A 26,834-nucleotide genomic window follows, 5' to 3' on the forward strand; every position below is an offset into this window, starting at 1 on the left:
AATGAGAATTTGGATTTTTCATTGTTGGTTATTCACAGCTGGAAGGGCAAAGGCAAAACAAAAAGAATGCTATTTAATATTAGGTCACTTTAAACCATCAAGTGCAAATTCTTGTCTGAGACAAGTTTATAAATATTGCATTATTTATAAACAGGGAATGCATTTGCAAAAGAAAATAATAGCATCGTTTATTCAATGGCTAAAAACATTGAAATTAGATTATAACAGATGACTTGAAATGCAGCCACATTAGAATATTCATGTAGCTAAGGAGGTTATGCTGTGAATGTCAATGTATGTAATGTATGTTCATAACTCCGGCCTCACCTTGACATTAAACTTTTGGCCGCCTGGTGGCGTGTTTGTGTACTACGCCGCTACACGTCAACTCCCAGGACGGCCGCTGTGATTGGCTGTCGTTCGTCACGTGCATATTCTGAAGATGGCGTCTCCAAATGGAGGTAAATTCTAATTCCTTACCCTGCTATGCGGTGTATAAATTGTAAATTTGCCGTTATTACGGACTTTAAATCGTTAGCGACTCCTTTGTTGCTTTACACGAACATCCAGAGTTGACAGAAAACACATGTTAGCGATGTATTTGTGCTGTTTGGAGATGTTTTTCCTCCGCTGGCTACAGCCTCCACTAGCCCCAGTGTTGTGTCTGACCAGTGAACAGAGACACACAGGAGACAGAAACACAGAAGCTGTCGTACAGTTTGACCCACAGAGATGAAAATGTGAGTGCTGCTAGCTTCAAACATAGATACCCCCCGAAGCTCGCAGCTGTGCTTTCAACAGGCCGAATCGCCTCTATTTATACCATGGGTAACAGTTACAGTGTTTGGTTTCACAACATTGGGACTAGTAATAGGTTTTACGTTACTGGCTGCTGTCTTTCACGCTTCACCTACTACATAATGTTATTGGTGTTAACGTGACTGCACACTATATTTACGTTATGAGTCATGCCCTTGTTAAGATGCAGTTGTTTTACAACCGAATCACATGAAAAATGAATAAAACATAAGTACATCAAGACCAGGTGTTTATTTCCCTAAAGTACAATTTTGAGGTATTAGTATTTTACTTAAGTATTTCTATTTTCTGCTACTTTATACTTACTCCCACTACATTTCATAGGGAAATATTGAACTTTTTACTCCACTTCATTTAGTTTAAAACTCAGATTACTACTTACTTTGCAGATTCTGATCCATTTCACAAAATGTAATCAACAAATAAATGTGTAGCCTAATTAATGAATGGGTCAATGTGACTGAAGTCCAGTCTGTAAAATACAATGAAAAAAAAGAAAAAAAATTTAAGAAAAAAAAATCATAATGTGATGTAATGTAATGTAAATGTCAATGTTCATTTACTACCCTTCAGATAAAGTGTATACAACATTGGAGTTGTAAGCACATAAATGCATCAATAAATCCTATAATCCAGCACTATCATATCTACTACTTTTAATAATGTTAGCAACTCTTATGAATACAAAAGTATTCATCTAAATTCAAACACTTTTACTTATACTACCATAAGACACATCTTACAGTGTATAAGCCATCTCTGTCAACATATAATTCTAAACATATGCCATATACTGTTAATTTTTACATATATTTTTTTGTGTAGCTAACACTGTATCCTCACCAGGCTTGACACACAGTCAAACTTATAATGCTGCCGTTGCAGATTCTATTGCATTCACTTGGCTGATTTATTCTCACTTCAAACAAAATAACAAAATAACAAAATTGCAATCTAATGTGAGGTCCAAGGCTTAACCAATGCCCTACTCTACACACGTTTGCTGAAGAAAATGGGTATTTGGGAGGATATTTAATATTTCAACCTAATAAATCAGCAAATTGTGACATTATTTTCAGTCAACACAATAATAGCTCTAACAAGAAAAAAATATATGACGTATGAAATTTGCAATATTCATGTCTGATCAAACACACAAACATTATATGTTATGTTGATATGTGGTAACTTAACTTGTACATAAAAAATAAAAATAAAAACCTGAACATTTTCTTCAAAGGGCTGCTGCTCTGCATTCTCTTTGGTTTAAGGACATGTGACTGTGTAATTCTTCTGGAAACTGTCTGCTTAATGTTTGTTTGTGAAACTATAAAGTTTCAAGATTATGTATTTGTAATGGATGTGAGCCACATCAGACTTAAGAGAGAAAAGTAGCATGCTAAGCTTCGAGATGAGGAAATATGATATAGAGTTAAAAACATTTAAATGACTTGAAAACAAAAATTGTTTAAATTGGAAACTACATGGTTTGTTGTATTAAAATATATTTTGGGTCAGAGTCACTTGCAGAGACTTTGGGTTTGGGAAATATGCAGTTTATGCCTTTTCCTTAAAAATCTTAAGTAAAATCTTAGTAAAAATACTTTCTGTGTTATTTGGATAGGTGACGATTTTGAATCCTCTTTGCTGAGTTTTGAGAAGTTGGACAGAGCATCACCGGACCTGTGGCCGGAGCAGTGTAAGTTTACATCCTCCCTGCCCTTGTGTGTTTTCCCCCTATTGAATTGTGTCCTATGCAGTTATAATCCTGATTAATCTTGTAATCTCTCGTACAGTGCCTGGAGTTGCAGAATTCGCTGCGTCTTGTAAAAATGTGAGTTAGATTCACTGTGGCTCACTTTGATTTACAAACTAGATAATTAAATAGGCTTGATGTACTGTAATATATAGGCCTGATCTATAAATCTGTAACGAGTTATGTACTGAGACTTTTGTTGTGTGTTAACATCACAGCCCATCACTAATTCGCCCCCAAAGTGGATGGCTGAGCTAGAGAGTGAGGACATTGAGATGTTGAAAGGTAAGTGTTGATGTTGTCCTCGTACCTGCAACAGTTGGTGTTAAGATGGAATGTCTGGAACAGAAATAGTCATAACGTATAATTGTGTGAAATGAGATAACGTTCTGTTGAAAGTAGTTACATGTAGCTAAGAGACTTGATTATGGGTGTTGTTGTGCTTTGTGTAGAGCTGGGCAGTCTGACCACAGCCAACCTGATGGAGAAAGTCAAAGGACTTCAGAACCTTGCTTACCAGCTGGGATTAGAGGAGTGTGAGTACATGAACAACACAAACTATACAAAGTACACCACAGACTGTATTTGTAAAGGTTAAAGGTGTTGATGCAAATTTAAATGTTTTTGCAAGAAAACAATTAAAAATCTGACGGACAAATATGCAAATACACAGAACACCGCGGCAAAGCACATGATCCGAGCCATAGAGTAAGTCACGTAGTACCACTAGATGGTGCTCATAGCCTTTCCGTGTGGAGCTGGTGGATGTCAAGGCATCTTTGTGCATTTTCACAATCAAAACCCAAACAGGCAGACTGCACAGAGCTCTTTTTTTCCCCCAAAGACAGGATGAATAATGTTTCTAATCTTTTATGACAAACTCTCCTCTGATCAAAGACAAGGAAAGAGGTGACTTTAAGGTCTTAATTCAGGTCAAATGGTAGATTTAGGTCAATCTTGTTATCATTGGAAAAATTGAAGAAGCAAGGGCAGACCCACAAGAGCCCATACAACAAGTGCTCAAGCATTTGATGGATGCAAAATCTAGTTTTTAATCCATTCCCCGCTGCCTCCATTGTCATAATCCTTATGGAGTGTGGATTAGAGAGATGTAGCTAAGTGCTCATATTTTCCAAAGAGAAAAAGGGGTATTTATTTTTCCCGTGGCAAAAGCACATAACCAATGAAGAATTGTGGTACAGCCCTCCTCTTACTGGGATTGAATACATAAATAAACATGCATTCTCCCCAAGTCAGTTAAATTCAACCAACATGCCTGTAGATAGCGCAGGCAACTTGATTTAATGTAGACAGTGAGTTCAAATGTTGGACTGTGGCCTGCTTGTGATGAACCCACTGCTTCTTTAACTGCTTAAAGACAACCTGTAATTACGACTCAAATTATACCAAACGTAATTTGGAAAAAGATTTGTTGAAATATTTGAAGACATTATCAGATTTTAGGTAGGAGTGATTAAAATGTTCAAGATTTCCTGCAATGATCAAATGAGACACGTTACTAGGGCTGCAGTCAACGATTATTTTCATTAATGAATAATCTGCAGATTATCGATTAATCGATTTTTCGTTCCGTCGCTCCATGTGCCATTTTCAAATTGCTGCTTTTTCTCCAACCAACAGTCCAAAACCCCAGAAGTCGTCATGCATCATTAAAAACTACAAAGAAAAAGCAGGAAATCCATCAGTTCACTAATGGTTGCAACTTTACATAACACGGGACCTATGTAAGCCTGGACAAGACCAACTATTTATTAAAGGCTATAGATTGAGTTGCGTGTGTTCTTTTTGCATAGACCTCAAGTCGCAGATTCATTTAGTAGAGAAAGTGTCTAATCTCCCTGATGTCCTAAAGCCTGGAGAAGCATGTTATGTGGCCAGTATAAAGATGTTAGCTGTCACAGGTGCAGGCCTGCAGGCTTTGCAATCATGTCATGTACCTCGGGATGACGGGACACAATGATGGTTATTATTGGTGTCGGAGCAGCCCTGTAATGGGTGCCTGTTTAATGCTCTCTGGTTTAATTTTCTCCTTTTCCTGGCTGTCAGGGGAGGCCTTGTAAATCTCAGCTACTTTTTCATCATGTTTGTGCACTCTTCAGTACCCGTAAACGACACTCCGCAGAGGCACGGCGGGGCGAGGGCAGGGGGACAGGATTTACTGCCCCTCCCCCTTCGACATGTGGACCATTAAAGAGGATGCTGGTTAATGGGCAGAGCACAATCAAGGAGTGAAAACTCACCCACCCTGCTGCAGTGAGAGAGGGGACCAAACATTATTACAGGAGCACCATTATCCCATGCCTGGAGTACATCTCAGTGGCACCAGTGTTGGTTTCTACTTTTTTTTTGCAAATTGTGCACAAACCACCTTGTTTGTACTTATGTATTGACATGGGTATGAGGGGAGTATGTGACACAACCATAACACCCCACCCTCCTCCCACCAGCACCCCTAATAATGGCTGGCCCAGTCTCGTCCCAGAGGGGTTTGACGCGTGCCTCTTCCTCAGGCCCCAGCTGTTACTCCACCCCATGATGAATGCCCCTGTCGTGGGCCACTGAGCACGGGCATCAAGCCCGAGTCTCTGGGGAAAGCTGAGGATTCTGATAAGTGCTGTTATTGGAGGTAATTGAAAGCTGAGTGTTCCTTTGGGACGCGCTGGAGGGCCTCGGCCACTGAGCTCCAAACTGCTTGAGCTGGTGACAGTGCTCTATCACACTTGTGTGCTCAAGGCCACTGATTACCATTTAACACTTATAGGTCCAGGACGTGCTGTTAATTAGAAGGTGTTCCTGTTTGTGAATTTAGTTTTATAGAAACAGAAAGTGAACTGAAACTTACAAAAAAGACTGAAAAGCTAACTACCGTGCTTATAGTAATACATTAACTCTAATAATGTGATGATGAGCCCTTCTCAAACCAGACCTTCCTCACACTCACTCCTGTCACGGACAGTACTTTGTTATCACATCACAGCTGAATGAAGCACCTTTCATTAAGGTGTAGGGCAGTGAATTGTGCAGCGTTTAGAACATCTTTGTATGTGGTCATTAGACACTATCAATGTACAGAAGACTCGTTGGAGGGTTTCAGCTAATTACCACGTCATGCTATAGGCCACGTAATGTGTCGGACCCTTCATGTTGACATTCAGCCGAAGTGGAAGTGGGTAGGGAGAGGATATAAAGGGTGGTTATAGATATAGAAATAAAGTCTGAAGTCTACCGAAACATATGTGTCAGTAGTAAAGTGAAGTGTTCAGACATATCCTTTTTCAGAAATGTTAACCAGATTTTTGTATCAACGTCTTCTGTACTAATGTGTTCATTTCTGTTCTTCTCACCAAGATAGAAAAAAAACACACACATCAGAAAAAATGTGTCACTACCCTTTATACCTTAGAAACACCATATTACAATGATTCAAAACTTTGATATTTAGGTAAAAAGTGTTACACTCAGTGTATTCTGGGTCTAGGACCACCTGTTGTCTCTCATGTAGCACCTGTCGTCCACCGTGACGCCTTGTGGCTTAGACCCGGGCCTGACCCCTGTTGCATCTCCCTATGTGAAGGTGAGACTGAAGGTCGCCTTGCCCTGACAGCTCCTAATGGGCCTCCGCAGTCACAACCTCCTCCTCCTCCTCCTCACCCTTAGGATCAATCTCCGACCTATTAGAAGCACGCCGCTACTGAATATGATTGCATTCACTGGGCCCCACTGGTGCTAATGTGCCTCCATCAATCCATCAGGCGGGCTGACCGCGGGGCGGGCGGTTATGAAGTGCCTGAGCTGACAGCCGCTGAATGAGGAACAGGGGATGCCTCCCCAGCACCACTACCCTTCCTCCTTCTCCACCTTACTTCCACTCCTCCTCTGCACTCGTCTTTTCACCTCTCCTCCTGTCTGAGTTGCGATGAATGGCAGTGTTGTGGCGCGTCTCTTTGAAGGTGAAACAAGGATCTGTGATGGTTAGTTTTTATCATCTTAATATTCAGTAACCTTGGGCCTTTTGTGGTTCGTGCTCTCAAATTGGCTCCGATCTTTCTAATTATGGGCCGTACCATTTCATAACAGTGCTGCCTCTATAGTGATGGTCCATCGCTCTGCTCACATTTTGCAACAGGAGGATGAGTGTCTCCTTCCTCTGTGTAGCAGGTTGCAGCTGTATCTGATGGAGCCTGTCCATATCTTGAGCAGGATCAGTGTCGGAGATGTGTGAAAGCACAGGCAGACAGAGCTTAAGACACACACACACACACACACACACACACACACACACACACACACCGCTCCTCAGTTCTGCCTGCCTGCCGCCTCCCTGAGCAGATCGGAAATGACACCTCATTTCCATAAAGGCATTAGGAATTCATTGGATTTTCTTTCCCAGCTAATCACAGTGCGGGTGTAAAACCTTTTAAGCTTTTTAATGAATGATTTTTGACTGATTGCCTATTAATAAGGACACCTCTTGAACAGGCGTAGGCTGGGGCAGGGGTTGGGAGGTGCAGATGTGTTTGTTTTGGTGTGTGAATGCGAGTGTGTGTGTCAGCCAGGCGAAAATACATTGGATGAGGAGAGGAGGGGTGGGGCCCTCTCGGTTGGGACATAAAGAGGAACCAGTGGCTCCCCTGGGAAATCACAGCTCGTGTCTGCATCTTAAATATCCCTGTGAAGTATCAATAAGTGGGTAATTGAATTTTGAACACAAACATGAGCGTCATGTGTATGTGTTGCAAGACTGAGGAGGGGGTGTAGGCTGTGTGCCGCCAAGTGTTTCTTTGCTTGTGTGTTTGTGTGTTTCATCTCCTCTGTGTCTACCCTTGTCCCCGGGGAGGAGGGCGGTGAAAGAGGATGTTAAATCCATTAAATAAAGCTTACAGGCCGTAATAGCTGAGCAGCGCTCCGAGATGGGCAGTGAGGGTCAGATAAGTCCTCTTAACTCTTAATGAAAGCGAATTGGGGCAGTCAGGGCGCAGGTTCAGGACTCCAGTTAACCCAGGTGGTCATCTGTCTTCGGAGCTAACAGGGGTCCAGCGGCTCACCAGGAGCGTGCCATCGAGAGGGGCAGGCGGAGGCAGGGGGTTGTGGAGGGGGAGGGCGAAGTGATGATTACTCTCATTTTATACACAGGGGAGTGGTGAGGGGGGCTGGGAGTGGGCTGCGACAATGACACCCAGATCACTCACCGTAAACGAGGGAAAAGTGAGATGTTACACCACCGCGTTTCCTCTGCATTTACATTTGAGCCACCTGGGTGTTTTTTCCAAATGAAAATGATTTGCAAGTTCAGGCGGGACAAATTGCAGAAATGTGTGGGTTGCAGTCTGGTTTTCGTGTTTGCTCTATAATCTTGGAAAAAGGGCATCATTTTTAAATAGCCTTGGGGCATATTTAGCTGTTTGTTCATATAGGTTAATCTCTATTGTTGCAGTGTTCCTCTGCAGCAGTAATCAGGCCTAAATCTATAGCCAGAGGATTACTGTGCTGATGGAGGAGTTAGGGGTGTACAGGAGCCTTCATACTGGTCTCTCTGCAGACGTGTCCTAAGCCCTCAATCTGATGATAACCAAGCTTTGTCCACATATTGTGTCTATTTAGGGCTGAAAATTAATTTGTATTTGCTTCAACTAAAAAGAGATTGCAGTCAAACATGCAGAAAATGTAACACGGGTGAAAGTGTTTCATCCAGAATGATGTGGCCGTGTTTACTGTGATGGAATCTCAGACCAGTTCGGGCTAAATGATAATTAGATAGCAACAAATCAACAGGGCAAGGAGATGGCCCACAGAATCCATAAGGTGTCATTTAGTATGGATGGCAGTGGTAACAAGATGCTGATTAACTTAGTGCAAAATTAGTAATTGACCTTTCTAATCAACTAAACAAATCTCTAAGTCCCCCTAATCAGTATTGATCTCGCCTGTTGTATGACTAAGCATGTGTTCGTGTGTGTTTCTGTGTGTGTGCGCAAGTGTATAGGCGTTTGAGGCTTTCTAACCTCAGCAGTTTATGTACTTACTACAAACATATGCAAACAAATGTTGTAAAAAAAAAAAAGGGCTTCTTTATAAATATGATAATCAGAAATAAGATAAAATGGAGCACTGTTACATGCGAGTGCAGCAGAGTTACAATTTTTCATTGAGGTCAGCACTTTATTATCATGTGTTCTGCAACACTGTTCCGCCTTTTTTCTGGAAGACATTTTGACATGTCACAGATGTAAGTGATCAATTTAATTGTGGCTGATTTCCATTTAGCTGCTTTAGTGTCAGGGTCTAACCCGCTCGTCAAGTTTCAGTCCAAATGTGGACATCTCTAGGGATGCACGAGGTGGACTTTTTTCAGCTGATATCAATAACTGCCAAGAGGGAGGTTGTGTTTTCACCCGCTTCCATTCATTGGTTGGTTGGTTGGTTGGTTGGTTTTAAGCAGGATAACACAGAAACTACTGAACAGATTTCCACAATACTTGGATGTAGGATGGGTCTCAGCCCAGAAAAGACCCTGTTAACTTTTGGTGCCCTGTTAACTTTTCTCACTTCAAGAGAAGTTTTTTCTCTCAATATTTTGGTTAATTTCTTTCAAGAATAATGCATGGATCCTGAAAAAAAAGGTTGTACTTAAGTGGCTCGTCATTACGAGTACCTTTTGATGTAGATCCTCAATCTGGTGATCTTGTAGTTATGGTTAAGTAGTTATGTGTTGTTTAAATATAGAGAGCTACAGGGCTATCATGTCTGATATTGGGTCAGGCTCAATTGAATTAAAGGGACTGTTGGGCCTTAGGGAAGGTATGCGTTCTACTGAGTTCCCTTCTGATTTAAATTTTTTTTATTTAAAGGACAAGATCATAAACTGTAGTTAAGGCCCACCGTAACAAGTAAGACCGGCTAGGATGTAGTGAGCAAACGGTCGGTGCCATTAAACCATAGCAGAAGAAGAGGGCCCTGTGAAACCTTAAACATATACAAACATAAATGTTAGTTTCTTGGACTGAGTAACATTACAGTCTTCTTATGGCTCCACACAGAGCTGGCCTCATAAGCAACACACCAAGCCCACCTTCACCGTGCCAAGCACTTTTCCCCATAATTCTGTTTTATAAAAAGGAATCATAGATTGGGCACTGATTTATGTTTAATGGGGTCTTTAATGTGATAATATCAATGATATTTCTGTCTGAGCAGGGGGAGGCTGAACTGAACCGTAATTAATGAGACGCTCAGTGGGGCGAGGGGTCTCGGGAGGAGTGGCACAGCCATCCTTGATCTGTTTTACAGTTTGGGCTCATCAAGAGATGGAGAACCCGATAACAAGAGAGAGAAGGATGACACCTTAAAAATCCAAAATATTAACTGCTGCCCTTTACCAAACCTAGTGTAACTGTTCATAATAACAGAGTGACACCAGGGTGCCTGCGCCTTTAGGGTCATCCCAATGTAATTGCTTTCCCTCGCCTAATTTTTTGACGGCTTCATTTAAATCTAAAGCACCCTCTGCACATCCAGGGGTCCCCTGATGACTTTGTTTAGGGTGATTTAAAGAGACAGCAAAGTGCAAAATGAATCCATCCCATTCCAATTAGCATCATCTTTAACCTAATGAGGGACACCTCAAGGTGACGTGGCCCCCACGCCCAGATGCACCATTATCATTCCACACTGGGCAACTCATCTAGATTACTAACTGGCCCTGATTTTTCATTAGCCGCTTTGGGCAGGGGGAGGCGGGGCTCCCTACAGCGGCACACAGCAGCCAGTCGAGATCCTGATCACATGCAGGCATCATGAAGGTGGATGACTTTCTTCTAAATGCTCGTATAAAGTCTCTGCCGCTCTGTAGTCTTATATTTGTGTGATGTGATGGTAAAGTGAATGGGGTCTTTGCAGCTCATAAAACAACTGCAGTGGAGATGAGCCTGATCCTCATCTTATCTTTAACAGAGAGTAATTACTGTACATGCATGGCGCCTCTGCAGGCGTTCTGATGCTGCTGCAGTAAAGTCCCCACAGTCTCCATAGTGACACACGGGTTTGTCTTTCACAGAAAAGCCTCAGCAGTGATTGCTCTCCCAGTGAAGGCCACTTTCACAAAGGGCCTTCTACAGGGACAGTTTTGTTGTAGGACTGTCTATGGCACAGAGTTTACACTCTTGTGCAAAACATACTTCACTGGATCCCATATCTTCAAATTGCTTCTTTTGTCCAATAAACAAAGTCTTCATTTACTATCTTAAATTAAAAAGAGAAAAGCAGCATGGAGCCATGTTCAACAAAGGATGTTCTATATTCATGCTTGAAAAATAATTGAAACCATTAATCGATTAAAAATAGTTGAACTTATTTTCTTTTCATTAAGTAATCCATTAATTGTTGCAGCTCTCATATGGTCTCTGACTCAATAGACTGGATGAGCCCAAATCAATGGGCAGTATGGAAATGGTTGTATTTTATTAAAATTCAAAAGGTGCAGTGTTACAGTGTAACCTCCGACCTCAAGCATCAGCCTCTTGAGGAGGCAAATTCCCAGTAACAACAAAGTAACAAAACAGGTCGAAGGGAAGTTGTATCCAGAGTATTACTTGAAGTAGAAGTAGTAGTTACCTTTTTTATGCTTTTGTCCTTTTAAAGAAAAGCAAATCTCTTCTGTCACAGATTTTAGTTTAATTTGAACTTTTTTTCTAAGTTTGCAGGAGAAAAAAAATCCTCCAAGATTTCCAGGGAAAATGGCAATTATTATAGAACATTTTGGAAAATACCTGTTAATTTCTTGTAGCAGAATTATGTAATTTCAATCCCATTAATCATGGTTGAAAAACCACTGGCTTGAAGGGTTAATTGTTATAATCATATTTCAGGGTTCAACAATAAGGATTAGTAAGGGACAAGCAAATCTAGCAGCTCAGTTGCCCGGTCGGGCAAGAAGTAAAAGGGAATTCAACACATTGTTTGTTCTAGAGCTGATGATGGACATAGTAAAGGAGTTCTGATCTCTGTTGAGAGTTGCACATGCTCAGTACCAACTGTGCACTCACAATTCCACAATTGTGGAAGGTAAAGATGTTGATGTACTGAAGCGCAAGCAAACGTTTGGGCTGGAGTGCAAGCGAATGTTTTAATTATCCTGGAAACAGGAAGAAGAATGTTTGCTGCTTCGCATCTGTGACAAACTGTGTCCTCGTTCTGATTCATTTACTAAAGTTGATATGAAACATGACAGTTTACTTTAGTGTTTGCTGTCATTTGATAGCCATGATTTATATAGGGGCCAGTAAAAACTGACTTTCTCACCAAACTGGTAGATTTCTGACCAACTTGCCCCCAAAGTGAGGGATTTGTTTCCTCTTGCCTGTTATTAACTTTTAGTAAATACGGTCATTTTGCCTTAAAAATGCTTTCCTTTTTCTTACTTTGCTGGTCACTTATTTCAGACATGGCCATATTCTATTATCTCAAGTGGGGCGGATAGAGACAATCTGCCTCTATTCCCTATCATCTTGGTGAATTGCACACACACATACACACACTTTCATGCACGCGTAGGTCTGAGTACTTGTACCTCACCGCATTGAGACAGCAATCAAGCAAATCACAAGGCTCTTTGGTAGGCACGTCTCCATTTTATGTTGTTTTCCATGCCCTGAATGAACAGATGTTTGTATAAATTGCCTCCCTGTGTGACAGTGCAGATATTAAATACATGCTTTGCATTTCTAAACAACAGATCTGCAGGCAAATGTTGTGGCAAGGCTGGCGTGGCTTTTTTTCTGATTTTACAAACCTGATATGTGTGGTGTTGTGTCTTCTTGTTTTACAGCCCGGGAAATGACCAGAGGGAAGTTTCTCAACATCTTGGAACGACCCAAGAAGTGACATATTTTGTTTGTTTTGTTTTGTTTTGTTATTTTGTCCAAGCAATAGTAAATGTGTGAGTACGCAAAGTATCTGATGTATGCGTTAAACATGTTTAGTCCTTTTCAACAAAGTTCAGAGACGTTGTGCTCAAACTGTAAATTGGAGCAAAATGCTCACACACACAAACACATCGAGGTCCTCTTGCACCTGTTGTCCGTTAGATAAATACCTTTACATTTATGGAATTGATTTATTTCTTCCTCAATTAATTTTCTCCGTAGCTTGTAGACTTGTTTGATTAAATGTTCCCTATTTATTCTTATTTCTACTTTAAACAAGAAATACATGTTTTGCAATTTGTGAAGTTGTATAATAAAGTTTTAAACGTAGAGATGATTGCCTTTTTATTTAAAATACCAGTGGAATGATTTGGTTTGCAGCCTGAGCATCTAACTTTGGTGATGCAACGGTTATGAGAGACTGTTCAACTTTTAATCAGGGCAATAACTTCATGCCTCTCATTCCACAAAGTGCAGCACCTCTCCGGCTGTGGACATGTAAGGAGCTCCGACGTGAGAGTGCTTTCCCGGCTACCAGGGCATGTTTTCCATTTAATGAGCATTGGAAGCAGGGTCCCCTACACAAAACATTGCGTAAAAATAATATTGCTCATTGTCATCGCCGTTAATGAGAGTTGACATAATTACTAGGACCATTTCTTTTCTAATTAGCACACTTCGGCCTTGTCGGAGCTAGCGGCCGGGCAAAAAGGGAATCAGACAGGCATGCCGAATGGGAAACAAAAAGAAGTCCATCCGCCATAATTAGGTAGGACAATGCCTCGGACTGTTCTCGGCTGGAGATGTCGCTGGGGCTCTGGCCGCTCACTCCCAACAAGTTACACTTCTCCCCAGGCCGCTAATAAGCCCCTAATCGTCTTTCCGATTCACACGGACAGAGGCCGCCATTGCCTCAGTGGCTTCACCCCCTGCCTCTCACACAGGGACCCTGGTTCACCCCTTAAGAAAATTATTTAAACAGTTCTGCAAGATTCAGACAGAGTTTGTGGGTCTTTGAACACAGCATGGCCTGGAAGCAGGAAGACTGGGGCCAGATAGCACACACAAACTTAAGCTGTGTCCAAATCATTCCAAATAGTGTTTGTAGATTAGTTCTTTTTTCAACACAAAATATGTAATAGCACAATATTGGTCCAAATAAGCTCCTAACCCCCCCAACCACTACCACCGCCATTACCCCAAATTATATTATTAACCTCTAAATGACTTATTTTCCTGTAAAATATGGATCATTAAAACTAAATCTAAAGTTTTCAGGGTTCAGATACAGCCGACCTGTGTTACCAAACCCTGGCAATTAGCCTACCCCTTTATAATTAGACACCCTCTTTATAATTTGTAACAAGTGGCTTTGTTAATGGCTGAGAAATAAAGTTTTTTTTACTGATCAATAACAAGATATTAAACAGAAAAATTTGGAGTTGCCCAACTTGTGTAATCAAGCGTCCATTTATCAAACCGCAGATTTAATGGATTGCTGCAAACAAAAAACTTCATCAGGTCATAATGACATATTAACATGTATAATTGCAGACCTGATGGCTTATTATGACATGAAAACACCTTCAGTGGTCTTGAACTCAGTAGCAAAATAATAGAGTGCTGCAGCTTCACTGTTTTTAAATTTAAGATGAAATCATGGCTAAACTCAGCCCAATCATGTGCCCATCACACAGACACTTAATTTTAAAGTCTTGAAATCTTGTTCGTATTGCTGTTCTTGCAGTTGTATGGTTACCCGATCCCAGAACATCATTCGTAGCTATCTACTGAGCATAAGTGATACCGATGAAGTGAGATGTCTAATACTAAAAGACAACACCCAGCCCAGCCTCAGTGTGATGACCCTGCTGTATCTGCTGCCGCACCACCAGACTACAGAACAGTCTGTGAGAATCCGCAACTCAAATTTTGCTCTACAACCCTGGTGTTGTAAAATGACTATTAAAGGAACATTTGGTCAAACCTATCAAATCAACCTTTTATTTTTCTTCACAGAGACGTAACTACTCTGCTCAAGTACTATGGGTGTAAATTAGCTCATAGCTAACTGCAGTGCATTGCCCCTGTCAAATAAACAAGCAAACACATAAACATAATCAAAAAATATATATCAAAGCATTGCAGACACTTACAACTGCTCGATTACTAAGTAGAAATTAGGAGAAACAACATCCAACCTGGCAACCCAAATGCTGTTTAGGATGTGTAACCAGCTCTAACTACTTAGCAGGGTTGGAGGAAGTATGTATAACCTTATTTAAGTTAAATTAAAAATAGTCCATTACAATAAATCCTGCATTCCAAAACCTTAAACCTCAGAAAATAAAAATTATAGGCTGTTATCATTTATTACTGAATCATGTAGGCTATAAGTAGCATTTTAGTTAGGGGGGGAAGAGCTAAATGTAACTATTTTACATACTGTTAGGAAAATGAATATAACAATCTATAATAATTCTTAATAAATCTTGATCTGTTAATTGTAAAGTAACTATATCTTTCAAAATAAGTGTAGTGTAATAAAACATAATTGGCCACAGTTAGGCCTGCCACCTCTGCGCATAAAGCACTCAGTATAGGTTGTCCACATTTAAAGAGTTCCCTGATGTCACTGTAACTGGTTACATGTGGACACTTGTTGCTGCTGACCGATGAACGATGCTGACATCCTCAGTATGCTGCACGCACCGGTGACTGCCCGTCACCCCGCGGCCTCCCTCCGGCCGAACAGCCTCTTCAGGAAGCGGCGCGGGCCCCCCTGCGGAGCTGCTCATCCACACGGAGAGGAAAATCCCATGCTCCCTCCCTCCGTCCGTCCACCCATCCGCGGTGCGTTGCCTTGACCTCACATAGCCTCTGTGCCCCGACAAACGTCAATCCGATGTGCCCCGAGTCCTTAAATTAGCTGTCAATTAGTGCAAATTAATCAACTCCTCGCCTAATTAAGCAATGCCGACGGGCAGCTACCAAACATGCCATTGTGGAGGAGCCATGAGAAAGCTGCGGGGCTTGCAAACTCTTTCTGTGCTGGGGAGGAGGAGGAAGAGGAGGAGGAGTAGGAGGAGGAGGAGGAGGAGGGTGGAGGAAGGGGTGCATCGCATCACATCACGCCCTGCAACTGCTTTGGGAAAAGCAGAGGCTCCGGCTGTGCTCCAGTTTTTTCCCCCTGACTCGGCTCTACATGTGTGCTGTCATCAAGTTGCTTCAACGCCGCCGAGGGCGCCGCCTGATTCAGCACTGCCAGAGGCTGCTGAAGAGTTTTACACCACTTTGATAAACAAAGAGGGCGAGGGAGAGAGAGAGACATTGAACGCATCAGTGTTGCATGAATAAAAAAGTTCATATGGGATGATAGATGGGGAATGATTCCAGTTCTGTTCATGCATTCACGTTTTCTGCTGTGACCTTCGCACCTTTGTCTCGTGACCGCGAACGCATCTCGGGCTTTGCAGTCACATCAGCAGGTTCTGACATTCATTAGAATGGGCGGTTTCTGCTTATGAGTTTCTAACCTGCTGCAGACACTGAAGGTCACACGCTGGGTGATGTTCATCACCGCAGGTTTGTAAATGTTTGAGGACACCTTGTTCCCTAATTTATTTATTATTTATTAATATATTTATTGCATTCAAAGTCCCAGGAGCAGAGGTATGAATGCGGGGTTGGTGGAGGAGGTAGATGGGGCAGATAAACAAAACATTTCCCAACAGCTGTTTGCTTTTTTTTTTTTTTTTTTTTTCGTTAATTTGCAGCCGTCAGATCCTGCAGGTCTTTGATGGGCAAACCCAATCTACACGAGTGACTGAACTAAATCTTCCCTTAATCTAGAGCCTTATTAGGCGGCCACTCTCTTCTGCATGTAAATCAGCGTGCGGGCCATTTCTACAGGAGGTGGATTATTGAAAACTCCACACGGAAAGGAAACGTGGTGCAGGACAACAAACAAACAAACACGCGTCTATAGATTGCGGTGATGATGGAGTGAGAGGGGAGCAGCGAGTCGCCTGTAATTGACGGGTCATCCTGACTCACAACCCCTATCCCAACAGGCCGACGCGCCATTAGCATATCCTGATCACATTGATTTATTCATTAATAGAATTTCCACTAAATAAGCCCTAATTAGTTTCAACTGGCCAGCCGCTAATTGCAGCAGCAATATTTTTTCTCCCTCTTAATCAGCAGCTCATTTCAGACTGTTTGATGTTCTGAAATGTGGCTGTCGGATCTATTTTCTGCTTCCGCTACAATCCACAGGGCTCTAGGCTGCTTAAGTCATATTGTCCAAATTACTTTATTTAATTATTTTTTATTTTTTATTTTATATACTAGATTTATTTTATTCCAATATGTTCGCTTGCGTTTCTTTCATGGTGCGTTTGCGGGAGGTGTGAAAAGTCAAGCTACTTTTACGACACAAAATGGAGCAATCTGTTTTTTTTGTTCCACGATTTCCAAACGAATCCATGCCAGTGTAATAAACACTTCAATTATAGGCTACTACAAGCAAATAATGAAACAGCTAATATTCTCGTCACTCCATGGATTTTAATTTTGGCGCAATATGTCGAATGTCGAAATTAGCCTCATGATAGTGAGAGTATTCTCTCTTTTAATCCCCAGCATCAGCTTGACACTGGGACACCGAGGAAAAAAGATGGACTTTGCTTTCATCTTAAATATCCTTATGATAACTGCTTATTGTAATAATCACATGACCCAAAGATATTTTAAATGCAGGCCTGCCCTGCATAAGCATGCAGAGGCTGCGCTAAAAAAGTCAATTCCGGTGCAAAAATGACACTGATTGTGTTTAAAATGATCAATTAAGCAGCATGTTTCATCAGCTTCCTGACAGCAAATCTTTCCCGTAATTTCAGAGAACTTTCATGCCTCCATGATTTAAATACAAGCCTTAATTAGCCATTATTCAGTGCAATCATGAGATGAGCTTTAATTAGTGCAGATTCCCGTAATATATGAACAATATTGCTGTTATAGCCTACATGAAATAGAAATAAATAAAAAAAGTTTTACACTTGTGTAAAATCTTGTGTATTATTTTCCCATGTCCTAGGAGGAGATGTCCCTGTGATTTAATCTGCTCTCTGTAGCCTGCACTGCTGCTGCTGCTGCTGTTGTGGGATTAGCGCCGTGCAGCACGGTGCAGGCGGGCGGGCAGCTCACTGCACACTCACTCCGTCCGTCCACAGTCCAGCTGTCGGTTCTGGGAGGGCCTGTGATTTGCGTGTGATGAGTTTCCCCATAGCATCTGGAGATCAATTATCCATCCGTGTGAGCCAGTGGATCATAGCTGGGCTCTCTCTCTGTGTGTGTGTGTGTGTGTGTGTGTGTGTGTGTGTGTGTGTGTGTGTGTGTGTGCACAGCCTGCTGATTTATTCTAGGAGATTGAGGTAATTTTCTAAAAAAAAAAAAAAAAAAAAACACACAAAAAAAAAACCTCAAAAAAAAACCTGCAGCATTTCAAAGAGAGAGTAAGTGGCGTGAAGCACAGACGATTTAATTAGGCCCGACTTCCTACAGAAAAAAAGATAAACAACAACACCATATATTTGTAGTGAGTTTATAATGGCTTAAATAGGGTGGTGTTTGTTGCCTATAATATTCCTAATTAACGTCTCTGTAAAAAAGAAAAGACAAAAGTGAAGCCCTCCTGGTTCTTTTTGCGTCATTTAATTTCCATCCTCAGCCTCTTTCTTTTTTCTCCCTGCTTTTTGAAGAAAGCCTTTTTAATTCCCCCCCTCTCTGTCTCCAGCCTAAATCCCTGCCCGCGTTCATCCGTACAGTCCTGAGGAAAATGCAGATATGTATCCGAGAGGGCGTATAATGCATCCATGATCCACAGGAATCCTGAATCCTTGCAGCTGATTGGCTGCTGGCTTCCTGCCTCTTGTTGGGATGGACCTGTTGGATAAAAGGACCATTTTCTAAAGGACTCTTGTGTGTTACACAGAGGATCATGCACTGGGGACCATCCTGCGAGGCGGCACAGTGAGAACAACACAATAAATAAAAGGCCCTTTCATCGCAAGAGATCATGACGGGGAAACAAGGCGCCGTGCTGTCGGAAAGTTTAAATCTGTCGGAGAAAACCTCCCTGGGAGCGAATGGAAGGGATAACAGCAGCCACCAGCCGAAGAGCGGCGCGACCCATCCGCCGCCCAGGTGCACCGGCTTCGGCATCCAGGAGATACTGGGGCTCAATAAGGAGCCGTCCGCGGCCCCGAGGAGCCCGCTGGACGCTCTGCCGACCGGGGCGCACCTGATCGCCGCCAGGTCGCTGCTGGGCACCGCCGGAGTGGGCATGGGCGTCGGGATGGGAATAATCGGCCCCAGTGGGATTCCGTCGTTTTACAGCCAGCCCGCGTTTTTAGAGACGGTGCTGTCGGACGCTCAAGATGTTCACCTGCAGCCCCACAGCAGGTCCGTGGGGCCGCTGGACACCAGCCAGTCTGCCAGCTCAGGTAATACATACACACACACACACACACACACACACACACACACACACACACACACACACACACACAAATACTGTATTTCCAATTGTACGACTGTGCATGTATTGACAATATTTTTTTATTTATATGTATTTTTTACACTGTATTAATATCATTATTAATGTATGACGTGTGATTTTAAATTAAACGATTTAAATGACCCATTCAGAGACGCACTCACCATGGATGTCATCACCTCTTTTATCACTTGACTTCCTGTTTTGTTTTTTGTTTTTATTTCAGACTCCGACGATTTGTCCTCAAACGAACGAAAAATCTCAAAATCGTCAGTAAACCAGAGCAAGAAACGCAAGAAAAGACGTCACCGGTGAGTGCTGATTCCTGGTTCATCACAAAGTCTGATCGTATTTATTTTTTGAAATGAAAAGAAATGGCAGAAATTGGCTGCTTTAAGCCTGTAAAATAAATAACGTGTGATGATTTGCTGGGACTATTTCTTCAATTAATGTCTGATAGTATTTGTACTATCAACACAGTGTTTTTATTGTAGCCTTACTGATACAGATGGGCTCATGAACTACTCTCTTTACTGTGAATACACTGGGCACAAATTAATTGTATTTCCTGTCATGCTCACGTGAAATTTTAGCCAGGTCCAGATTTGGTTTTGCCACATTTTATTTTAAAACACCCAGGCACGTGAATAATAACAGACCTCATTTGTTGAAGTTGGCTTTTACCTTTTGCATTTTTATTCCCCTCCTTATTCAAAGTGCCATTGACACAATATATGCTGATCAACATGCCAAAATATTTATTTTTTATTTATTAATTATATTTATATTTCCACAGGACCATTTTCACCTCATATCAGCTGGAGGAGCTGGAGAAGGCCTTTAATGATGCGCACTACCCGGATGTTTACGCCCGAGAGATGTTGGCCATGAAAACAGAGCTGCCTGAAGACAGGATACAGGTGATACAAGACTCTGACGCCACGTGTTTTATTTTGATGTGAATAATGATAATAGTCAATTCGTTATAATCAATCGAAGGTTTTGACTTGTTGGGATTATGGAAGCCCAGATATTTTTCTTACACACAGATGGGTTTTTTTTTGTTGTTTTTTTTTTTTTTAAATCATCCTTTATGGTGTATATTAGATATCTCACCTCGTGGATACATCACGATTTTATGATGTAATGTCATTTTTTGTGTGTGCTCATTTTACATTTGCATTAAATAAGATATGCGGATGTGTTTTAATATTATTTTTGGCTGTGCACAAACAGCAAAAAATACATTAAATATTTGGGTTTTTTTTTTTCATTTAGCTACATCAAGATGTTTCGCTTTGAGGTACGAATTCTGCCACATTGCCAAACGAAAATGCTGCATTTGAAGGAGACAACGTGCGCTGATGTGTTTCAATTGTATTTTGGGGCCATACAAAAACACTCAACAATTATTTAAACCTTTTTATGTAAAGTATAAATTGGCCTATATTCTCTTTGTGAGCTCGATGAATAATAACTCGCTACAGAATAGCAAAAAAAAAAAAAAAAGCATTTAGATAATAAATTCAAAGCAGGGTGTCTTACTTCGTTAATTCAATTCTATTCAAAATATTCAAGATGACTGAATTTCTTGAGACTGACACTTGTGCACACGCATCGAGAGGCATACGTCATCAGAATGTTATTTAATGCAAATAAAAAGATACAAAAAAATTCTGTAATTTTAAGGCTAATTAACTCAAGTGCATATTATAAGGTAGGCTGGATTTAATGGCACATTTTTGAATATGCACCTGTAACGATCCCATCAGTGTTAATAAGCTCCTGGAAGGCCTCTCGTGTTTTGAGTGGGAGGGGGGGGGGGGGGGGGGGGGCGAGTCCCTCTCTCCTCTGTGAATCGATCAGAGCTGATTCCCCCCCCCCCCCCCCCCCCGTCTTCCACACAGCCCGGCCCTCGCCAGGATAGATCATCTCTCATCCAGCTGCAGTTGGATGTGAAACAATTTGTTCTCGGAGAAGGAGCCGCTAACGACCTAATCAAGCTATCAAGGCGGAAGAAGATTGCGGTGTGACCTGGACCATCCATCTGTCGGGGGGGGGGGGGGGGGGGGGGGGGGGGGGGGGCTTTTAATCTCATTCTCATTACGCGCTCGCAACAGACAGACACAGCCGCGGATAAATAATAAAAGGGAAATAAATAAATAAATAAGCCTTGCTCCTATACCTAAATAAAATTAACACCCAATTTTCTCATTGAGTGTAATTAGTTAAATCAGACGAGCTCGGGGAGAGAGGCCGGGCTGCCCGAGAGGAGAAGAGGCGCAGGGAGTTCAAATGAAATAACTACATTGAATTTATTAGCGCGGGTCAATAGCGCCGCTCCCCCGAGTCCCGGTAGTTTAATTTCCCGTGATATTTGCCCGCCTGGCCGCCATCGATTGGGCCTGAAATTAACTTATTTTTCAATCAGCCGCGGCGCGCCCCAGGGTCACTCCACCTCCCCTGCAGCCCCCCCTGCGCTCGCTTCTTTTGAGGGAGGCCCGAGAAGCAATTTCTCTCCTAAAAAAAAGAAAAAGAAGAAATAGTGTCTTGTATGAATTAAGGGTTATCATCAGAATTACCAGAAAGAAGCTCGAAAAAAAACGGTTTGATTGTTTTTTTTTTCTTTTTTCAATTTAATATCTGTCCCCCTCTCTCCTCGCAGAACCCTCACAGCTGCCGCCCTAAGTAGAGTGTTTAACAATCCTGTGTTGTGCTATACAATCAATTTGGCCCCTCTCTCTGAGCTGACGGATAGCCTGCAGGGCCTCAAAGCAGCTGTTTGGCTGCGGCCCGACTCAAGCGTCTTGACGTGTCGAGCCATTTATAAGGCCATTGCGCGGGTATAGCTGGAGATCAGCCCTGACAGCGGGCGGAGATCCTTCACACCTGTAAGCCAGGAGGCTTATGGGAAATCAATGGTGGGGCCGGATCCCAAAACGGAGCCGCTGTTATCTTAAGTTGGTTTGAGTCGGATTCCCAGAGAGGTCATCTTTGGAATAACTGATATTGAGCTTTCATTCTTAATTTAGGGTATAGTGTTGCAACTAATGGCTCTAATAATGGTTGATGAACCGTTTTTGATATGCTTAGGGTTGCCAGGTTGTGAAAAGTCTCTTATGATGGTGTCAGTCCTTTCTAATGGTGCAGTTATAAGTGTCATATTATTTGCGATTGTGACGAATAAGTTAAGTCATCAATTAAAAAGTTTCTCTCACAATCTGACAGGTCTGCAGTATATAAATTGCTCCGACTGGACATTACCATCTAGAGAATGACTACAGAGGACGAGATGCACCAAAATTCAAATTGGAAGGATAACAAACAGCCAAATCAAACTTAAGTCTCATTGATATCCTATATTTGATCTGTTCAGCATAATTAAATGATTAATTACTCGTTAATAAGCCCAAAACCTCTTTAGGGCTCCCTGTTTGAAAGGGGTACCAATTGTTGCATCTTGCGCAGAAGAAAATACAGATTGCAAGCTGCTGTTGGACTATTTCAAACCCTTAAAAGAAAAATGAACCCAAGAGTTTATTTATTATCGACACCCTGCCACGGTATAACTGGGACCACTAATCCCATGTAGTTCTATCTCTGTCATCCCCAAATGATTGAAAACGTCATCTAGTCTGTGCCATGCTGGTTCAAAGTTATCAGGACAAACAATCTTATTGAATGTGCGCCGATATTCCTCTTGATAGAACAAATATTTTGCAGACTTCACTCTCCTCTGACAGGCTCACGAGATGCTGCCTCATGTGTCCTATTAGGAAGTGAGGTTGCAGGTAACAAATGTTTGTGTTGATTTGTCCCCCCCGTTGCAGGTATGGTTTCAGAACCGCAGAGCCAAGTGGAGGAAGAGGGAGAAATGCTGGGGCCGGAGCACCGTGATGGCCGAGTATGGGCTGTATGGGGCCATGGTGAGGCATTCGATCCCCCTACCGGAGTCCATCCTCAAGTCTGCCAAGGATGGCATCATGGAGTCGTGCGCTCCCTGGCTGCTCGGTGAGGCTTCATGTCCGACTTCACTCTCCAAACATTCAGCATCATTGTCCCATGTATTCATCACATAGTAGCAGTGCAGCATGCGGCTGCTCATTAAGTTATTCATGCTAAATCGTGACAACACTGAAATGTTTCACCTCAGTGGTGATGGACTGAATGCAGGCCCAGATGCCTTCCATGCACAACTGTTGTAGATGCTATGATACGCCAAGTATGACCCTTTAAAGGTGCAATATGTAAAAGCTGACCGACGGTTCAAATGAATACTCCAAGCAAATAGGGGGCAGCATTTCACCAGAGTGTCATGTTTGGTAAAATAGAACCCAAATGTGGAACACCAAGGCAGGCAGGTTAAAAAGCTAAACCCCAGCTTTAATGAGATTCGATAGTCCACAGTACATAAATACAAAAATACAAAATACAAATACAAGCAATAGCAGAAATAAAGGCTGCAGGTTGGACAAAAAGAGGAAGTGGAAAGTAAGACATACTATATACTTCAAAATGAAACAGAAAGTGCCTAACAGTGAACTTAAACCAGGACACGGAGTAACCACTAACCGCTACTAACTGTAGCTGCCTTTAGCTAGTTAGCTCAGTTAGCCATGCAGCTAGCGGTCATGGCTGACTCTGCTTGGGACTGGGGGCTCGGAGCACCGGGGAAGTGTTAGTGCTGTTTATTATTAGATTTTGGTCTATCACAAAGTAGCTAGGAGCTAGCTGGTTAGCATGCTAACTTCAATATCTATCTCAGCAACACAATACATGGACGTCTTTGACATAACATCAAAACTGTTATTTCTTCACATTCGGTCGATCATTTTTAGTTTATTTTTTGAATGTTTTGAGCTAAAATTCATGTAAATACAACACATTGTACCTTTAAATACAGAATATTTTGCATGACGTGACATTTTTCCATCCTCAACGCTGGTCATACATTGCCATCATCAAATTCAAACATTATTTTCTAAACCGGAACTATTTTTGCTTGCTATTTTCAGTCCAAGATGGCTTACCAATCAACAGACGCTATTCTAAATCTGAATACCCGCAACTCTTTGCAGGGATGCACAAAAAGTCAGCGGAGGCAGTGGCTCCCCCGCCGACTGGCAAGTGCGATGCCCCCCAGCAGCCGAGCTCTCAGAAGGCAGAGGAGTCTGAGGCAGAGGAGAAGAGGTCGGAAGGCAGGTCCGCCGCCATTTCTAAAGAGGAACTGAGGGAGAACAGCATCGCCGCACTCAGAGCCAAGGCACAGGAGCACAGTGCCAAAGTGCTCGGGACGGTTTCTCAAGACAGACTGCTGGAGGGCAAACAGGAGAGACAGGTGGCCGAGGACAAGGCCGGTGAGCCCCCGAGTCCAGCAGAGGAGGAGAAGAGTCCATAGAGACTATCACCATCCTGAGGACTGTTATTCTCTGGAGTGAATGCAGTCACCTGGCTGCTTTCAGCATGTTAAAAAAACTCTCTGTCCAGCTCATTGACTTCTCTAAACCGGCCTGCATCTGGACTTCTTTGAGAAGAAAAAACTCATCCTGGCCGACTCTGCAGAGAGGATGCAAATGCACTTTTTTTCTGATTTACTTCCAAACACACAGTTGTTCATGCACATTAGAGAACGTTTAAGTGGGAGTAAAGTGTCAATAGTGATGTATATAGATCCCACAATTATATATAGAGCCAGATGAGTAAAAGTTTATCCATTATAACAGTTATAACGCATTAGTTAGGACCACAAATGACCACCGAGCATTCTGAAGGTCTACATTTCATTGTTGGCATTCATTTTTAATGTTGCTCATACTAAATGGTGACATTTGACATAAGAACCATCCCACCGACAGAACTCTTTTAAGAGGAAGAAAGTAATCGTTGTATCGCGCTCTGTATAGTTGATATGTTAATCTCTCTCTCTCTCTCTCTCTCTCTCTCTCTCTCTCTCTCTCTCTCTCTCTCTGAGGCACAATTTGAAAGATGTTTTCTTGTAGTCGTGAGAAAAAAATGTTTGTGTTTTCATTTCAAAAATATGTATAACTCAAAATACAAAGCATACAATAGAAATCACCTTTTATTAAATGTGGCTTTTTGGTGTCTGCTTTCTTGTCAAACAAGTGGTCTACATCTGTAAAAAAAAGAAAAAAAAATGTAATTTCATTGTAACTCTTCAGCGGCATGAGGTTGCCCCTCATTGTTGGAGGAGCTACTTGTTGTCACTTGATGCTCCGCTGGCCTGGGCTCATTAGGACAGAGTCCACAGCTGCATGCTTGGGGTAGCCCCCTGTAATCTGTCGCAGTTGAGAGCCTTCAATTTCAGATTAAATTAAGGGACCAGTGCTTTTGGGACAGGGGAAAGAGTGAAAGCAACCCCCCCTCCACCTCAAGTGGGATGACCTCAGCCTGATTTCAAATCACTTTAATAGATGCTATTACTGGCTGCCTCTCAAGCTGTTTCATCCTCTTATCTAAACACTTAGCCAAAGTCTAACAGCTTTATTTGTTGGCAATCTTCCTTTTTCCACGGGCTGTCCGTAAAACCTTGTATCGGGCCACTTGAACTCGGCTTTACAACACGTCCGTGCGTCTGCATTAGCTGTAATCCATATCACATTTTACACTTCATCCTCAGTTAGTGGAGGCTTCCTAATGAGTTGAACAATCGAGTTCTCGCCCAATTAAACAGAGAGCAATTTCAAAGGGCAAGGGACGACGATTATCAGTATGCTGCTGCATGTCTCTGCACTGAATGGCTCCAAGATTGGAACCATAATGTCACCGGACGGGGAAAAGGTTGCTAATTACATTGTTGACAGAGATAAGTATATGCACGATAATTAATGGTGGCTGGGAAATGGACTGGACTGCGTCAGAGCGATAACAACAACACTGATTGGTGGATGTTAGGAAGATGCTTGACCATGTGAAACAGTGAAGAGAGGTGTACTTGAGATTTGAAGGGGTGGATTTGTGATGGAGAGCTCAATGCTGCGACATGATGCAAGTTTATTTTAAAAACATGAAAAGACAGAAGAACTTGAGAGACTGTTCATCATCAAACAGTAAAAACAGTACTTTGAAATCAGATCAGAAAATGAGCGACCAAAGAGATTCAGTATAACATTTCAGCAGAGAGAGTGCATGAAACTGCTATCGCTTGTTTAATTTATTAACTAACTAATCTAATTGCTTTCTTGCTACTAATGCAACTTCTATGTCTGGGGATCTAGTTCTAAGTCACAAAGTTATAGAGATTTTTTAGCAAGGCAGTGTCTGAGGGGCAGTCGGTCCAACTGAAACATCTTAAAAACTATTGGATGGCATGACATGATTGTTCTAAAAAGTACCCAAAAGTTATACATGAGTAAAATTCAAGAAACAGTGTTAAGTATTATATTTTTAATGTATCAAAATTAATGGTCTGGCAATAAATGTAACAAAAATACAATTAATATATATACATGTATGTAAATTGTTTTCTATTACAGATTGAACATTTGTCATATCTGATATTCAGCATTTTACTGATGATCGGAAACAGTGTTTTTTCATCCGAATGCCCATTATACATTTAAAAGTGTGTTTCCTTGGCTTCAAAGCACAGTGCAATCTGCAAAGTAACTAGTAACTAAAATGTTCAAGTGAATGTAGTGTAGAGTAAAAAGTACAAGATTTGTGTCCAAAATGTGGTGGAGTGAAAGTTTAAAGTAGCAGGACATTGAAAGCGCTCAAGTATAGTTCAAGTACCTTG

The 26,834-nt window shown here is 41.9% G+C and overlaps 2 protein-coding genes across 3 annotated transcripts; both read left to right on the top strand.

The window, feature by feature from the left end:
• Positions 1-391: 391 nt before the first annotated feature.
• lin52 (lin-52 DREAM MuvB core complex component) lies at positions 392-12,845 on the top strand. Its single transcript, XM_030443119.1, has 6 exons — positions 392-461; positions 2,444-2,518; positions 2,616-2,653; positions 2,794-2,860; positions 3,028-3,111; positions 12,420-12,845. The coding sequence occupies exons 1-6, from the start codon at positions 443-445 to the stop codon at positions 12,473-12,475; spliced, it is 339 nt and encodes a 112-aa protein (XP_030298979.1). The 5' UTR covers positions 392-442; the 3' UTR covers positions 12,476-12,845.
• A 5,643-nt stretch (positions 12,846-18,488) lies between these two features.
• Positions 18,489-25,154, top strand: vsx2 (visual system homeobox 2). 2 transcript variants are annotated; one of them, XM_030443320.1, is made up of 5 exons: positions 18,489-19,025; positions 19,305-19,389; positions 19,875-19,998; positions 22,909-23,089; positions 24,094-25,154. In XM_030443320.1, the coding sequence occupies exons 1-5, from the start codon at positions 18,599-18,601 to the stop codon at positions 24,474-24,476; spliced, it is 1,200 nt and encodes a 399-aa protein (XP_030299180.1). In that variant the 5' UTR covers positions 18,489-18,598; the 3' UTR covers positions 24,477-25,154. The 2 variants fall into 2 exon arrangements, with proteins under 2 accessions (XP_030299180.1, XP_030299181.1); XM_030443321.1 differs by having other exon boundaries at positions 24,157-25,154.
• The last annotated feature ends 1,680 nt before the right edge of the window (positions 25,155-26,834 follow it).

The sequence above is a fragment of the Sparus aurata genome, chromosome 16 (assembly GCF_900880675.1).
Source record: "Sparus aurata chromosome 16, fSpaAur1.1, whole genome shotgun sequence".
NCBI classification, from domain to species: Eukaryota; Metazoa; Chordata; class Actinopteri; order Spariformes; family Sparidae; genus Sparus; species Sparus aurata.

What these genes read in the sequence shown, in the direction of transcription:
- lin52 (XM_030443119.1), top strand. An exon ending in GGACCTGTGGCCGGAGCAGT is followed by an intron (nt 2,519 to 2,615) that starts GTAAGTTTACAT and finishes TCTCTCGTACAG; the next exon opens with TGCCTGGAGTTGCAGAATTC. An exon ending in TCGCTGCGTCTTGTAAAAAT is followed by an intron (nt 2,654 to 2,793) that starts GTGAGTTAGATT and finishes TTAACATCACAG; the next exon opens with CCCATCACTAATTCGCCCCC.
- vsx2 (XM_030443320.1), top strand. Translation starts at nt 18,599, where the DNA reads ATGACGGGGAAACAAGGCGCCGTGCTGTCGGAAAGTTTAAATCTGTCG. An exon ending in CAGCCAGTCTGCCAGCTCAG is followed by an intron (nt 19,026 to 19,304) that starts GTAATACATACA and finishes TTTTTATTTCAG; the next exon opens with ACTCCGACGATTTGTCCTCA. An exon ending in GTGCGCTCCCTGGCTGCTCG is followed by an intron (nt 23,090 to 24,093) that starts GTGAGGCTTCAT and finishes TGCTATTTTCAG; the next exon opens with TCCAAGATGGCTTACCAATC.